This window comes from Carettochelys insculpta, chromosome 17 (genome assembly GCF_033958435.1).
Source record: "Carettochelys insculpta isolate YL-2023 chromosome 17, ASM3395843v1, whole genome shotgun sequence".
NCBI lineage: Eukaryota > Metazoa > Chordata > Testudines > Carettochelyidae > Carettochelys > Carettochelys insculpta.
In genome coordinates this window covers 2,500,950-2,516,891 of record NC_134153.1, presented here as the reverse complement: position 1 = coordinate 2,516,891, position 15,942 = coordinate 2,500,950, and the positions used below count along the sequence as shown (strand labels likewise).

The 15,942-nt window shown below is 43.1% G+C and overlaps 1 protein-coding gene across 1 annotated transcript in view; it reads left to right on the top strand.

The window, feature by feature from the left end:
- The first annotated feature begins 2,025 nt into the window (after window positions 1-2,025).
- EFCAB8 (EF-hand calcium binding domain 8) overlaps window positions 2,026-15,942 on the top strand; it is a 48,573-nt gene continuing 34,656 nt past the window's right edge. The window contains exons 1-9 of the mRNA XM_075011886.1: window positions 2,026-2,352; window positions 3,251-3,308; window positions 4,725-4,899; window positions 6,525-6,643; window positions 6,849-6,952; window positions 8,736-8,916; window positions 9,819-9,924; window positions 11,290-11,374; window positions 12,649-12,770. Coding sequence (XP_074867987.1) covers window positions 2,276-2,352; window positions 3,251-3,308; window positions 4,725-4,899; window positions 6,525-6,643; window positions 6,849-6,952; window positions 8,736-8,916; window positions 9,819-9,924; window positions 11,290-11,374; window positions 12,649-12,770 — 1,027 coding nt within the window. The 5' untranslated portion in view covers window positions 2,026-2,275. The remainder of the gene's footprint in view (window positions 2,353-3,250; window positions 3,309-4,724; window positions 4,900-6,524; window positions 6,644-6,848; window positions 6,953-8,735; window positions 8,917-9,818; window positions 9,925-11,289; window positions 11,375-12,648; window positions 12,771-15,942) is intronic.

Below are 15,942 nucleotides of genomic sequence, written 5' to 3'. Positions count from 1 at the left end.
CTGAAGGACCTATCCTCCATGATCTTACCAAGTTCTTCTTTGAACCCAGTTATATATATTTTTGACTTCACAACAGTCGTTGGCAATGAGTTCCACAGGTTTTGTGAAATTCTGTTTGTTTGTAAACCTTCAGCCTATTAATTTAATGGGGTGACTTCTGTTATATGAAGGGGTGAATAACATTTTCTCCACATCATACATGGAATTGATGGACTTCTATCATGTGCTCCCTTCAACCTTCCACACTTCTCTAAACACAGCACTCCCAAATGGAACCTCTTCTGTCCTTAATCACTTTTCTCACCCTTCTCTGTATTTTTTTCTAATTCTAATACCCTTTTTGTGGTGTGATGACCAGAACTGCTTGCAGTATTCCAGGTGACGATGTACCCTAGTGTCATATAGTGGCAATCTTTCTGAATTCTCTTTCATAAAGGTTCCTCCATTGTGTGCTCTTTTTGATTGCTATTGTACTTTGATCAGATGTTTTCAGAGACCTATTCACGATGACTCCGAGATCTTTCTTGAGGGATAATCGTTTTGTACATGGTGTCAGAAAATAATCTCAACATTCTCTCTTTGCACTTAGTATTGAATTTCAGCTGCCGTCTTGTTGCCAAGACACTCAGTTTTGTGAGATCTTTTGTAACTCTGCAGTCAGTAGCTACTCAAGATGATCATTTTGATTCATGTGTTTGCCAGCTTACTGTTTACCTCCTTTCCCATTTACGACTGTGTAAACAGTAGGTATTTGACTGGTATTTGGAGCTGGGTAGCAGGATGTGTGTGATTTCTTCAATAACCATACCTACAAAAATTGGAGAGAACCCAGGTAAAACCTATGGCATTCATGTTAGACAGAGGAATGAGATGTTTAAAACTCATTTTGGAAACCCCTGCTTCATTCAGATAGCTGAAAAATTGAAGGAAAAAAATAATTTGCGAGTCAACATCCTCATCTTTTTTCCCAAAGACTAAGAACTTCTAGTGCACTACTCTGCACTGTCCAAGAAATGGTTCAGCTCAAACTGGTACATAGCTAACTTTGACCTTCCTGCATTATTAAGGTTAAGGTGATAGTTTAAAGTTGGAGCAGCCACCTTATTTCTACATGATATCCGAGAAAAATGTTGATACAAACCCATTTTTTTTTCTCTGCGGGTCAGATTTAAGTAGTCTGGAAGACATTTCTGTTTGTCAGACATGTCTGAGAAAAAGTTTCCTTTAAAGAAACAGGTTAGTAAGCTTGGCTAGCTTTCAAAAAGCAGCCTTTTAAAAATCTGTGGCTGACCTGTCCCGGAAATGTAGAAAACAGGAACCAAGTGTGTTTTGTTTTTTTTTTTCCCTGAGGTCTGCAAGAAATTTCAGCAAGGCCACAGAAGAGTGGTGTCCTTTTGCAAAGTAATTTCATAAACTGGTTGCCTCTTAATCTTGAGGATCTGTCTGAACCCACCCATGCTCCAGTGAGCAATACAAGAAAAGTCATCTAGCAAGCTTTAAATAATATGGGATTATGCTGACATAAGTCTCTCAGTATAACCTCAATTGCATGATTCAGTATTTTATATCAAATAAACAAGCAGCAGGTAGGCCTAAAAGGGAGGGACAATTGAGATGGGGTCAAGTCAAAAAATCTAAAAACAAATCTAATTTCAATTTGGCTTTCTCTCAATCATCTTGTTAACAGAGGGGTGGATTTAAGGAAAGACCACTGGGAGTTATAACAAGAAGTCCTGTGGCATCAGTTGCATCTGATGAAGCGGGTCTTTGCCCACAAAAGCTTATGCTCCAAAATGTTAGTCTATAAGGTGCCGCAGGACTTCTTGTTCTCTCAAAGATACAGGTTAATGTGGCGACCTCTCTGACACTGGGAGTTATGATTGTAGATCCATTGCTGAGATTGCTTTCCTAGTAGCACTTTAAACAAGTAGGAAAAGGAGAAAATTTCTAGACATAAATTGCTGAGAATGGCCTCTGCCATGTTCCTGTGTGTTCTGTAGCTCCTTTGTAAGTGTTCCTGTCTTAATTCATCTGTAGCATCTATGTGTGCTGCTTCTGGAGCAGTTAGAGGAACTTCCTCTCCTCATCTATCTGCTGAGCTGTAGCTTTTTGACATGAAGACCTTCACCTAATGCTTCCAAGAGAGTCTGGGGAAAGCAGTCTGCCTACAGTTCTGTTGGTGATGTCACAAATCCAAAAGTGACATCATAGTGGAGTTTGGGGATGGGCTTGGACTGGAAGTCCCCAGTGCATATGCAGCAGGAACAGGAAGAACATGTCTACTTCAGAGAGGCTGAGCAGCTCTTTGCACCCAGAGACTTCTAGGATTGGTATTCATCCCTCTGTGGCATGGTGAGTAATGAAAGACAGGATACACAAAGAACTTGCATCACAATAGCTAGTTAATTTATTGCTTCTCTGAGTCACCTTCCCAGATAAACAAAGACTGCAAATGGCTGGCTAAATACAGAAGCAGCTTCCCCTCCCTTGGTGTTCACACCTCCAGATCAACTGCTGGTAGCTTGCTGACTGAGCTAACCTTGTTATCTCCACCCTTGCTCTGGCTTATTTATATGTGGCCCTGCAGATTTCCAAGACCAGCATCTGATGAAGTGAGTCTGTGCTCACAAAAGCTCATGCTCAAAACTTTTCTGTTAGTCTATAAGGTGCCACAGGACCCTTCGTTGCCCTCCCAGATAGTAATGCCTCGTCTTAATCCTTTCTGCCTGCTTGATGGGATGTGTAGTGACTTAATATCCAGTCCATTGATATCCTGCCCTACTTTCCCCATCTGCAAAAGGGGAATGAAAATGCCTCTACCTTCTTGGGGCAGTGTAAAAGTTAATTCAAACTTTGTAAAACACTTAGGTACCTGCACATGCTGCCCCCATTGACTTAGCTTGTCTTTCAGTGCTTCATATGTCTGAAAATAAAGCCTTAAATGACTTCAATTCAAGGCCAAGATGCTTTGCACCTCTTACGATCCCACCCTTCCATAGCTCCCAGGATGTGAGTTTAGGATTACACAGCTCTGCAGTAAGAACTACTGACATGGCAATACCTAAGGCAGCATAGCCAATGTCAGGGACCACCTCAGGTTACGTTTATTTGTACTGAAATTATTTTAATACAAGTATTAATACCCAAATAGCTGTTTAAGGGTGGAAAGACTTACACCCTTGTTAATGATTCCAGTCTGTTTCCCACATCCAAAGCAAATAGTTACATTGTGTATCTCTCAAACTTTCAGGGTGGATAATGAGAGTGGTGATGAAGGAAACTTTAAACCCTATCAAATGAAGCAAAAGGTAAATGAGCAGTAATGGTGTTGATGAACACAGTGTGTAAAAACAGGTTATCAAATGTTCCTAAAATGCAAATACAGTGGGACTGGTGTGGTGGTCATTATTCTCTTAACTCTGCACCTCAATATATTGGAAGTCTGAATAATCTTTTCTTCCAAGTGCAGTATTTTGTGACGTGTTTTAATATTTGCATCCAGCTCAGTTGTTTTTTGTCTGCTTTAAGTTTCATTGAGAACTGCTGGCCATGTTAATATTCTTAAAAAGCAAGCTTCAACAGTCATTCATAGAGCTTAAGGCATAAGAGGGGAAAGGAAAATATAGTACCTTGTTTTAAAGTTGAAACACATGACCGTGCTCCTGCTTTGAAACTACAGGTTGAACCTCTGATCCAGAAGTCTCTTGTCTGGTAACATTTCCATAATGCGGCATGATTTTTAGTTTATGGGTGTGGCCAAGTTTTCTGTGGTCCCATGTTTCTTTCCAGCCACTAGTTTTGGCTCTCAGTGTTCTGTGCTGCTGTTTAGCTGTAATTTACCCCTAAATGTCTTCTAAGAGCCTAGGAAGCAGTGGGAATGTTGGCAATGTGCTAGACAATACTGACCTCCTGTGGTCTGGCAAATTCTCCCATCCAGCACCAATCAGGTCCGAAAGTTGCCGGATGAGAGACATTCAACCTGCCCAATGTGCCCAGTTCATCTCAATGTTAGGGCTGAATTCTGTTGCAGACACACAGAGAGGTGGAGGGACTATTAGCTTTATGCTCATTTTCTCTCTCTCCTATCCTGGATCAGTAAGGGGACAATTCAGCTTGTAGCACTGATTGAAACAGCCTGAGTGCTGTGGTAATTGCATCCAGCTTCCTGTAAGACAAATGGGCCAGTGTAGCGCCTGGGATTAGACAATATGCCCGCTTGTTGGGTTGTCTTTGACGTGCCCCTTATGGCAGGATTATCTGCAGAAGATGGCAGAGAATTAGCTTTGCCAGCTGTACCCCAGCCAACGAAGCCCTCTATGTAAAGGTGATTGTTTGGTGGCAGCTATAAACTGGGTCCTGTATTTCTTAGTGATTTAAAATTAATTATATTGCAGCAATGAAATGGGTCTAAAGTGAGCGCTGTGGTGCACCAGACTTTGTGTAGTCTGCGCTTCTGTGGATTTACCCCAGTTGAAGTCTGTGGGCTCACTCTCAATAGTGAGCGCTACTTCCTTGAATAAGAGTTCACAGGGCTGGACCTTCAGTTTCTAGGGTCCTTGGAGCAGGAGCCACTTGTCATACTTATCTGTAGATGTTCTCATCATGAGATATTTACTGTGCCCCTGCTCTTGCTCCATTTATGTAAGACATGGTTTAAAGGGGCTTATCTTGGGTGTGATAAAAGCTCTGCACAGCTGTTCCTGATCCCCAACTGTTTTCTATAGGTCAGTGGACTTCTGAGCAAAACTGGCTTGAACTGTTCCTCTCCCAGACAAATGCTGAGGTTCTCAGACTACGCGGATACCTCCCGTGCGCAGCAAGTGGAGGATCAGATCAATTATGAGCATTTGCAGAAATTGGAGCGATCATTCCAGGAAGCGGATTTAGACAAGGGTGGAGGTGATGATAAAGCGTTTTCCCCAAACATTTCCCTTTCTAGATAGCGAGGGGTCACTTTTTAAGGTTTGTAGCTCTCTGCTGCTCCTAAGAAGAATGCCATATACATAGCAGCATCCACCAAATTAGGCCCCTCAAGTTTCATCAGTTATTTTGAGCTAGCTTTTTCCACTGAAGATATCTCCAGTTTCATCCTCTGTGTGAATCAGTCAATAGGCACACACTTAGCCAATTTTGATTGTTAGCTGTACTTCTATATGGTGAAGCAGACACAGATTTCCTCTTCCTCAGCCACTAGATGTAGGTTGCTGGTATGTAGTTTGATGGAATAGAAGTGACACTTTTAATATTCAGGAAGCTAAGAGAAGAAATGTGCTACTCTCTAGATTAGGCTTTGTTTAAATAGGTAAAATCCTGTATTATGGTAATGACACTAATACTTCCATAACTTCTTCCAGCTGAAGATCTTGACTTCGTGAACATGAATTAAATCTCTCACACTCCCACTGTGCCACCATGGTGGTGGTATACTTGTTTTACAGATAGGAAAACAATTTCAGGAAGTTGGCCTTACCCACAAAAGCTCATCACCTAATAAATAAATGTTAGCCTTTAAGGTGCTATAAGACTGCTTGTTGTTTATGGGACAAGAAAGGTAACTAATCAAAGGTATCGCAATAGGTCAGAGCCAAGACTAAAACCCAGCCCTTTTGCTCCCCTTCTGCGCTTCAATAGACATTTGTCTAGATATTCAGCTTTCTCTGCGCGTGGGCTTTTTTCCCAGATGGAGTTTTTTTTGCTCATCTTTTGAGAAGGGATGATCTGCAGGATGAATTTCAGGTTTGCCTGGGTATATCTCCCTGAGCATTGCCTTTGTTTCAATACTGGCTGTCTTAGACATTGTACATGATCTACGTGCCTAGCCACCTCCTGGCAAGGTGGTTTTTCTGCAGTGCTAAGAGTGTAGGTTTTGTGGGATTGTTCTAACAGTAGGCACAGTAGGGTACACCTGAAAACAGCAGTCTGGAAAACTTCAGTTGAAATAAAAATTAGATGAAAACGGAAAAGTATTTTCTGCTATTTTCTTCTGATCTTTATGACCTGCTTTCCTTGACAATCTGTAAGAGGGCTTCACTCCCTTCCTTTAGTCCTGAACTAAGGCTTGTAGGTAATAAAACAGCGCTAGCCCTTTCTAGGGGCAAGAGCACAGTTCTATGTTGTGACTTGGATTTAGACACTCTAGGAGACCTTAGTTAGGTGCCGCTTCCCAAAATCTTGTTTGACTGGCTAGCATCAGACTTTCAAAGAAGTTCTGCACTGGTTAGGTACCTACTGGTATGCACTCAGACTGGGAAATTGCATACGTAACCTGCTAATTTTTAAGCCTTTGCACAGACTGGTATCTGTTATGTAGTTTGCAATAAATTGCGAGTGCAAATTAAATACCGAACTCTCCCTTTGTAGGCACAAGTTGTTGAGAAATCTGTCTTTCTCTTGGGGGCTGAGGGGATGTGTTTGGTTTTGATACTTAATTACCACTTCATGTGCTCTTCAGTCCATTTTTTTATAGATGTAATTATCTGGAAAAGTTTAGGGCTGAATATATAGTACTGTGTTTATTCTCCCAGGGTTGGATATTAAGGAGTTCCACAAGGCCATGAAGAAGATAATTGACCATATTACTGAAGAAGATATTGATATCATATTTATGAAGATTGACACTGATTGCGATGGCTCCGTGAGCTGGGTAATGTGCTCCAATCAAAGACAATGGTGATTGTGTAGCAGTTGCACACATTTCCTGATGTTCATTTAGCTTGGTTTAAAGTTGGGGGAAGACATGCTTTCCTGTTATCTTCGCCAAAGTTCTTGCGGTATCTATCAGCACGTTAGAATGTAAAATAATTAATTCTGCTCTCATTTTATGTACTGATATTGCTCTCTTCTCGTAGGAAGAGTATCTGAACTATATCTTGTGGGAGTACAGAGGAAAGGATGACATGCTGAGAAGTAAATCACCTCTGCTATTTCAGATGCCCATAAAAGTCATTCCAGTGTAAGCTCTTTGGCCTTACTCTAAGTGAGCCCCATTAAAGCTGCTTTTGTTTGGCTTCCAGTTTAGTGTGTTCTTGTTCCATCCTAGTTGTGGAAAGTGTCTTTTAAAATCAATTATTTAACAAGTGGCAAACATGCAGCTTCCCATTTGAAATGGGCTTAATATATTAACCTCATTTAAGGAACAAGCTCTGTTAAACATAAGTGAGGAGCAGGAAATGGCTGTTTGAGATGGATTTCCGTCAGTGTGGAATCAGTCTCAGTGTGAGATTGTGAGTATAACTAGGGGTGCAGCAGGTTATTGCTGTTTATAGCAACAAACCAGAACACGAGAAACTCTCCCTTCTCTGGGGATCGCTGAAAGTGAGGCATTGCCTCTTTCTCAGACCTGCCAATGTGATATCCTTGGGAGTTGGTGCTGTGATGAATGACAGCCCTATTTCACCACACTCATTCACAAGCTTCTCACAAACTTTCATCTAATGCCATTTTGTTGAAACTCAAATCCTCCCCAGCAATGGTCCCTCAAAATTTTACTATCCATGCGCAGAAGAAATTTTGTATGCACTGAGCATATGTGGACGTACACCACCAGTAGAAACAATCTTCTGCCTGTGGGCGCTCTGCTAATTAGCTGGGCGGCATTTGAATCTCTCCTGAGGGGGTGGGGGTGGACAAGCACTCCGCTTATAGGGCTCACTACCCACAGCTCAGGTAACCCCCAACACCCATGAATCCCTTTTACCTCCTACCCTCAGTCTGGGAATAGATGAGCTCTGCAGCATGAACTGAAGGTTAGCAAGTTCTGTTGCTGAGCAACCAGTGGGAGAAGCACAGCTCCAGAGCCAGGGAGGCACTGGGGACTGTTTGCTCGAAAGCTCAGGCTGGCTTCAGTTTGTGGTCTAGTTTCTCAGGAATGGATGCAATGTAAATACTTCCGTTTGTAGGCCTCTTGGATTAGAAGAGATACTGTGGTCATTTAGTCTGTCCTAAGTAATACAGGGCTTTTAAGATTGCATAAACAGACAGCCCAGTTGCACTCGCAAGATATGGCCAGCTTGTGAGGAGTGGGGAAAAACCCACAAGCTGTGTCTGGGTTTCTGTTTACATCCATAAATGCCAGTCCCTCTGACAGGTATTTTTTTCTCTGTGCATGCTGTAATGCAGGGTTTCCCAAACTTTATATAGCTGGAGCCTGTGTTTTTTCAGTACTTTTTTTTTTTTTGCAGCCCAAAAATAAACACACACAAAAAATGAAAAAATGAATACACTTTCACCGTTTATTATTTATTCAACAACAATAGTACATAATATAAATCTTGATATAGAATACTGAAGTGCCTAACTTATTACCTTAATTACGCAGGAAAATACAAAATGTACCAAATTAATAGGATCGTGCATGATGATTGGTATATATTCTAAGGACTGGTACTGGGCTGCAGACCACACTTTGGGAAACACTGCGGTAATGTATCTTTGTGTTAATGGGGTGGAGCCATCATAGCATGAATACTAGTAACCTTATGCCTCTGTGTGAAAATCTCCTTCCCACTCCCAACACTTTACCTGCTGTTTTCTCTCCCCATGCGAAGCTGAGACTGACTTGCATGAAAAGCTCCTTGGTTCAGGGCCTGGGTTTCCAGTTTCTGCAAAATGCTGAGCTCCCTGTCAGGCTGTCTAAGGTTATCCTCCTCTCAGTCCTTAGGCTCCCACCTGCTCCATTCCTGACCTCCTGTCTCTGTTACCCTTCTGCTTCCTGACCGTGCTGCTCCATTTCTTAGGGTCCAAGGCCAGGAAATCATCAAGGTGCAGTTTTATCCAAATCAGGGCCAGGCAATAGATAGGAATGAAAAGGCCAAGAAAATAAGTGGCTGGAATCTGTCAGGGCGATTCCTCACGGTCAGCAGAGGTGGAATCTTGCTTTACTGGAGTGATGAATTCAATCTGCTCCGCACTGTCCAGGTATGTGGCTTGTGAACCTTATGGAAATGAAGGGATGAATTCTCTGTAATCCACATAACGCAGCAGGGCTCCTGGTCTTTCCTGGACCAAGGCGTTCTCCCATTTAGGCATCTGGAAATGAGGCTGATGTGGCCTCCTTGGAGAGGGTCAACTCAGGTGGTCTCAGAGTCTGTATTCACAGTGGAGATGTCTCCTCTGTATATGTAGTGCTCGTTCAGCGCATGTGGCACCACAGAGTTGCTCATTGGCTGGGATACCCACAGTGTGGCTTGGAAAGGAGAGTTTTGCCCAATGTGTGAAGTATTTCCAAGTCACCAAATCACCTTTGTCAGTGCTGTGCTACACTGAAGACTAACAACGTAGGACTGAGGTAGTGTCAAAAGCCTGTTTTGGATTTCCAGCACTCCCAAGAGCTTGATATCGAGGGAGTATAAGGGGAAAACCAGTTTCTCATGGAAGGAGTGTTGTGCACTAATTTCCCAGGAGAACATCTGTAATGAGGAGCGCTTGGTCTCCTCTCCAGTTTAGATCTGTCTGCTAAGCTCTCTGTTATAAACTGAACAAAAGATAACAAATCATGGCTGAGAACTATAGGTCAAGACCAACTAAACCTTTGGATTGCTGGATCTTTCTACTAGTTCAAGAGTAAAATCTTTGTGTTTAAAAATACATGCTGGCCTGGGGCTCCCATTCAAAGTGTAAAAAACTAAAGCTATTGCTAACTTAGGAGGAAATTCTCCACAGGTCAGACAGTGAGCCCAAGGCCTGTCCATTGATTGCATCCTGCTTAAGCCCACAGAGACTGATGGATGCCAGCACTGTATTTATGGGAACATTGAGTGGGATTTGCATCTACTTTGGGTTACTTGAGGTTTTTGATGCTTGTTTCCTCCTCTGTGCAGCTTGACCAATCTGGGCGACGAACCAGTCAGCAGATGTGGGTCACCGACATGGTGTGTCTGTCTAATATCAACCTCTTGGCGATAGCCTCTACCGATCAGCTTATTGGTAAACGAAGACCAGAAGTTCCCCACAGTGAAGTTCTGAACCATATCCTGCCCCTCTTCCCCACCAATGAGCATGATGTCCTGCCTTGTATGGGCATAGTGGGGTCAAATCAGTGGCAGTACAAGTTGGATCTCTATATTCTGGACTTCCCTCCTCTGGCAACATCTGTGGTCTGGCATTCCTGTGGGTGCATCCCAGGCTGGAGCACTCACAGGCAAAAGCCCCTCTTCCCCCACACTCAGCGACTCCTCCTCTGTCTTCTCAGAGGTGCCAGAGCACCACAAGTGTGTGTGTGTGTGTGTAAATATCCCCCAGAGCACCACAAGTGTGTGTGTGTGTGTGTGTGTGTGTGTGTGTAAATGTAAATATCCCCCAGTTCACCACAACATGCAGTTACTCATTTCTACAATACTCTGCACAGCAGAGGAGCAAGGGGTCTGTGATGCAAGTATCTAGTTTAAAATCATTGACAGCCCCTTTGAAGAAGCAAATAAGCTCATTTGCAGACTCAAGCTCAGAGGAGGAGTGGGAAGAGTAGGAACAAGGAAAGCTGTGGAGCCCTCTGGCCGGGAGCCAGGTTTTAAACTCTCAGACCATGGGCCATCTATGGTCTGAGCAGTTCTGCAATCTGGCCTGCACATGGCTGCGGGCACCTGAGTCCCTGCTGCCTGGGGGTGAGGAGACTGGCTGCTGCTTAGCTCCACTTCCCTGGGGCTCCCATTGCTGAGGTGAGCACCAGGGACCCAACTCCTGCTGCCAGCCCCAGCTTGCCCAGGGCCCTGTAGGCTATGCTAAGTATGAGGGACCACCTAGTCCATAAGGTAGTTAGTGTAGTTTCTATGGGGTCTCCAAAGTGCAGGTCCTGGGGTGGCTGCCCTGGAGTGTCCTGTGAAAGGGACGGCTCTGCAGATGCTTCCCCTGGGACACAGATGTGCCACAGCCACACAGCTAGCAGCTGGAAGCCACTCTAGCCCTGCTGTATGATCAGTGGTTCCTGGGGTGGGATAAATTGCCTGGAGGTGGCAAGCGGGGCCTTGGAATCCATGGGGTGTGTGTGAGCGCATTGGCTAGTGGGCAGTACTGGAAAATGTGGTGGAGGGAGGGGAACCCATGGAGATCTCTGCCCTGTCTCCCAGAGCCTGGTCAGAGAGGATGATTTGAGGACTGGCACTAATGTGAGAGAAATTTGAGTTTGAGACCCTATCTGCACATGTTCAGCAAACGGGCATGTGTGCACGGTGGAATGCTTAACTTAAGACAAATACATGTGCTAGGTTCAAAAGGTCATGGACACCAAATGTTCACTGAGATGTTGTTGCTAATTCTGTGATTCAGGGAGTTTCTCTCTTCTTTTCTGTTGCACAGAATTTTTTGATATCAGTGGCAACAAATGTGACAGGCTGTTTTCCCTCACTGAACTGGATAGCTGTGTTACAGCCTTGGATTACTGGTAGGTTACCCGCTTCTTCAAAGGGGCTCTTTTATTGATTACAAAACTGATAACAGCATCGCAGACACCTGGCTCCTCTCCTGTGCAGGGCACTTCAGAAATGAATAACTGGGGATATTTATGTATATAGGTAACCCTCTACTGGGGGGAGAGAGAACTACTCACTGAATCACTGCCCAGGTACTGGTTAGCACTTAAAGGCACTGCTCTTTGGAACAAGATCTGAGTCCCATACCTGCTGCTTTTGTATGGTCACTGTGCATAGTGTAGTGACAATGGCAAGTTGTGAGAAGCCACTGATGTGTCACGTGTATACATTGTTCATTCTCTTACTCTCCATCTATTTCCTTACCAAATAATGCAGTAAGAGGAATAAGCAGACATTCTTTCAAGTATATTTTGTTTTTACACTCCCCTTTTTTGACTGTTCATGAACCTTTTTAAAAACAAATGTGTTTCCCAAGGGGCCTATGTTCTGTGTCTCCCCCAATAGATTTCTCTCCTAGAACTCAGTGACCTTCCCAGAGGACTCAATGTCTTTTATGTTGATGTCACTGTCTTCAGTGTACTCCTTTTGCTGTCATGTACAGCAAAAGGGCCACAAATATCAAGGATGGAGAAATATTCTTGAATGTTTCTCTCTGTTGTTCATGGGACTTTAATAGGCATTGGCGATTTACTAAAAACTTGGCCAAGTTGGCAACCTATTGAATCCTCTTACCATATTTAGGTTGCCTAGGTTTAGCGTTATCATTGGGTAATCACTAGAATCTGTCTTATGAGATGTATCCTTACATCTTTGGCAGGGAGCTAAGTTTAGACAGGCACTTCTATTTCAAATGTATGTTCTAATAAACAAATACTGAGCTGGATTGCAGCTGTATATAAGGAAGCAATGTTTCAGTTTTCAGGTTATCTAAAGGGGGAAAAATTCAGCCAGTTTGGGGGCAAAAACTGCACAGAGCCATGACAAGCCTAGTTCCTTACATCTGTCTTGTGCACGGCTATGGAATCTAGGTGTTCTTTCCAAAGACTACTTCTCAGATAGGTTCTCCACGTCCCGTGTATGCATGCTCAGACTGGGACTTGGTTGTGTAAGATGGGCATTTACTACGTGTGTCTGAGCCAAATGAAGCTCGAATATCCAGCTAAGCTGGCCTTGTTTGAAAACTGGGGTCTTTGTATACCCCTGCTAGTTTTTCAGTTTAATGTATGCGTGAAATGGCAATATACACCAGGTCTGATCCATTTTCTTTTCTTTCTCCCTGAGTCAGGACGGATGGGTGCAAAGGTGTTTTTTGTGTTGGCGATGTGAAAGGGAACATTTTGGTCTTCACCTCACTGGATGTTCTAGCAAACGGTATCTTCAACGTCCGACAGTATATAACTAAGCCAGGTATAGATACTTCATAGCTATGTTTGAGCAATCACATGCTCTTCTGTGTCTGGTGTAGTAGAAAGATGAGTCAGTTTGTTTGTTTGAATTTCCCTTCCTTGAGGAAAAGCAGGTGTTACCCATTGTACAAGCCCAGCTGTGTTATGGGGCTACTCTCTGAGCCTTTAGTGGCTTGAGAGAGCTGCTAGGTGCGTAACTTTTTTCTGAAAATGGCTCTCAGAGTGACTTGTCCTAAGTTACACAGGTTTGGGATACAATCCAAGAGAACAGGTCTTTGCTTGCTCCTTACCCACTCTGGTTCCCTAAGCAGGGCCAGATCCAAATCGTTTTGGTTTTGGAAAAATTCTCTGTTGCAAATTTTGCAAAACCAGAATCATCACTGTTCCTCACTGTGTGCCGGTGCACTGCCTTCTCTGATTCCCAGGGAACTGTGTATAGGTTACACCTAGCTTTAGTCTGCACTAGCCTGGAAGATGGACCCAGGAATGATGGGCTCCACCTAAATCAAGGTGGATCCAGACTGCTGGCATTAAACATTAAAAAGGTCGTAGAGCAGTTTTTAAACTAAGAGGTGGGGGAAAGCCGATTGGTGCGGGGGAGCACGTGGATCGGACGGAGACTTCTCTTACACGAGGCTCCATAGATAGGGACTCCCTAGAAGTTAGTCAGACAGGGAATGTGGGAAATAATATATGGGCAAGATCAGATGTGAAACAATCGCATATAAAAAAATCCAAGGCGTCTGTGAAAGGCGGACATATAAATAGTGGTAGTTTTTTAAAGTGCTTTTACACAAATGCTCGGAGTCTGTCTAAGATGGGTGAACTGGAGTACCTCATATCAAAGGAGGAAGTTGACATAATAGGCATCACAGAAACATGGTGGAATGAGGACAATCAGTGGGACGATATCATACCGGGATATAAATTATATCGGAAAGACAGAACAGGTTGTGCGGGTGGCGGAGTGGTACTATATGTGAAGGATAATATAGAATCAAATGAAACAAAAATCCTAAAGGAATCAAAATGTTCCATAGAATCATTATGGATAACAATTCATTCCTCTAATATGAATATGGCATTAGGAATATATTACCGACCACGTAACCAGGACAGTGATAGTGATGCTGAAATGTTAAGGGAGATTAAAGAGGCTATCACAATAAAAAACACAGTAATAATAGGAGATTTCAATTATCCCCATATTGATTGGGTACATGTCACCTCAGGACGGGATTCAGAGATTAAATTTCTTGATGCCTTAAATGACTGCTTCTTGGAGCAGCTAGTACAGGAACCCACAAGGGGAGAGTCAATTCTCGGTCTAGTCCTGACTGGAACGCAGGATCTGGTCGAAGAGGTAACTGTTACTGGACCGCTTGGAAATAGTGACCACAATATAATAACTTTAAATATTCCTTTGTTGGGAAGAACACCGCAGCGGTCAAACACTCTGGCATTTAATTTCAAAAAGGGGAATTACACTAAAATGAGGAAGCTAGTTAAACAGAAACTAAAAGGTAGAGTAACTAAATTAAAATCCCTGGAAGCTGCATGGAAACTGTTTAAAGACACCATACTAGAGGCCCAACTTAAATGTATACCCCAAATAAAAAAACACAGTAAGAGACCTAACAAAGAACCACCATGGCTTAACAGCCATGTTAAAAAGGCAGTGAGAGAGAAAAGGTCAGTTTTTAAAAAGTGGAAGTCAAATCCTAGTGAGGAAAATAGAAAGGAACATAAACACTCCCAAATTAAGTGTCATAATGTAGTAAGAAAAGCCAAAAAAGATTTTGAGGAACAGCTAGCCAAAAATTCAAAAAACGATAGTAAAATGTTTTTTAAATACATTAGAAGCAGGAAGCCCGCTAAAAAAGCAGTGGGGCCCTTGGACGATAAAGATATAAAAGGAGCGATCAAGGAAGACAGTGCCATTGCAGAGCGATTAAATGATTTCTTTGCTTCAGTCTTCACGGCTGAGGATGTTACATGATGGGGTCAAATTTAGCTACGACAGATCAGGAAAGGGATCTTGGAGTTATAGTGGATAGTTCTCTGAAGACATCCACACAGTGTGCAGCGGCAGTTAGTAAGGCAAATAGGATGTTAGGAATTATTAAAAAAGGGATCGATAATAAGACAAAAGATATCATACTTCCCCTATATAAAACTATGGTACGCCCACATCTCGAGTACTGCGTGCAGATGTGGTCTCCTCACCTCAAAAAAGATATATTGGCATTAGAAAAGGTTCAGAAAAGGGCGACTAAGATGATTAGGGGCTTGGAAAGGGTCCCATATGGGGAGAGGCTAGAGAGACTGGGACTTTTCAGTCTGGAAAAGAGGCGATTGAGGGGCGATATGATAGAGGTATATAAAATCATGAATGGTGTGGAGAAAGTGAACATAGAAAAATTATTTACCTTTTCCCATAATACAAGAACTAGGGGACACCAAATGAAATTGATGGGTAGTAGGTTCAAAACTAATAACAGGAAATTTTTCTTCACACAGTGCACAGTCAACCTGTGGAACTCCTTGCCAGAGGAGGCTGTGAAGGCCAGGACTCTATTAGGGTTTGAAAAAGAGCTCGATAAATTTTTGCAGGTTAGGTCCATAAATGGCTATTAGCCAGGGGTAAAGTATGGTGCCCTAGCCTTCAGTACAAGGGCAGGAGATGGATGGCAGGAGATAAATCACTTGATCATTGTCTTCTGTTCTCCTTCTCTGGGGCACCTGGCATTGGCCACTGTTGGCAGACGGGATACTGGGCTGGATGGACCTTTGGTCTGACCCAGTATGGCCATTCTTATGTTCTTATGTTCACTCAGGGTCCATCTTCTGGGGTTCAGTTTTCCACATCTGGTAGGGATGTGTGAAATCAGCCTCTTGGCATTGCAGTTGACCCCTGTAGTCCTCGCAAGATGTCAACAAGGAAAACTCTCATCCACCTTCAGTAGGGACAGCCAAATAAGATGAGAGCAGATACATAGTCTCTAGCTACACAACTGCCACTGCTAAAATTACACATCTGCAGTCAGCTTATTTTGCTTAGTGTAGACATAGCCTTTCGGGTATGTAGTTAGAGGCCTGGCAAATTTTTAGATTAGGAAGATTTGTTTCTTCCTATTTGTTTGATTTCCTCACTAACCCTGGTGCAGAAGTGG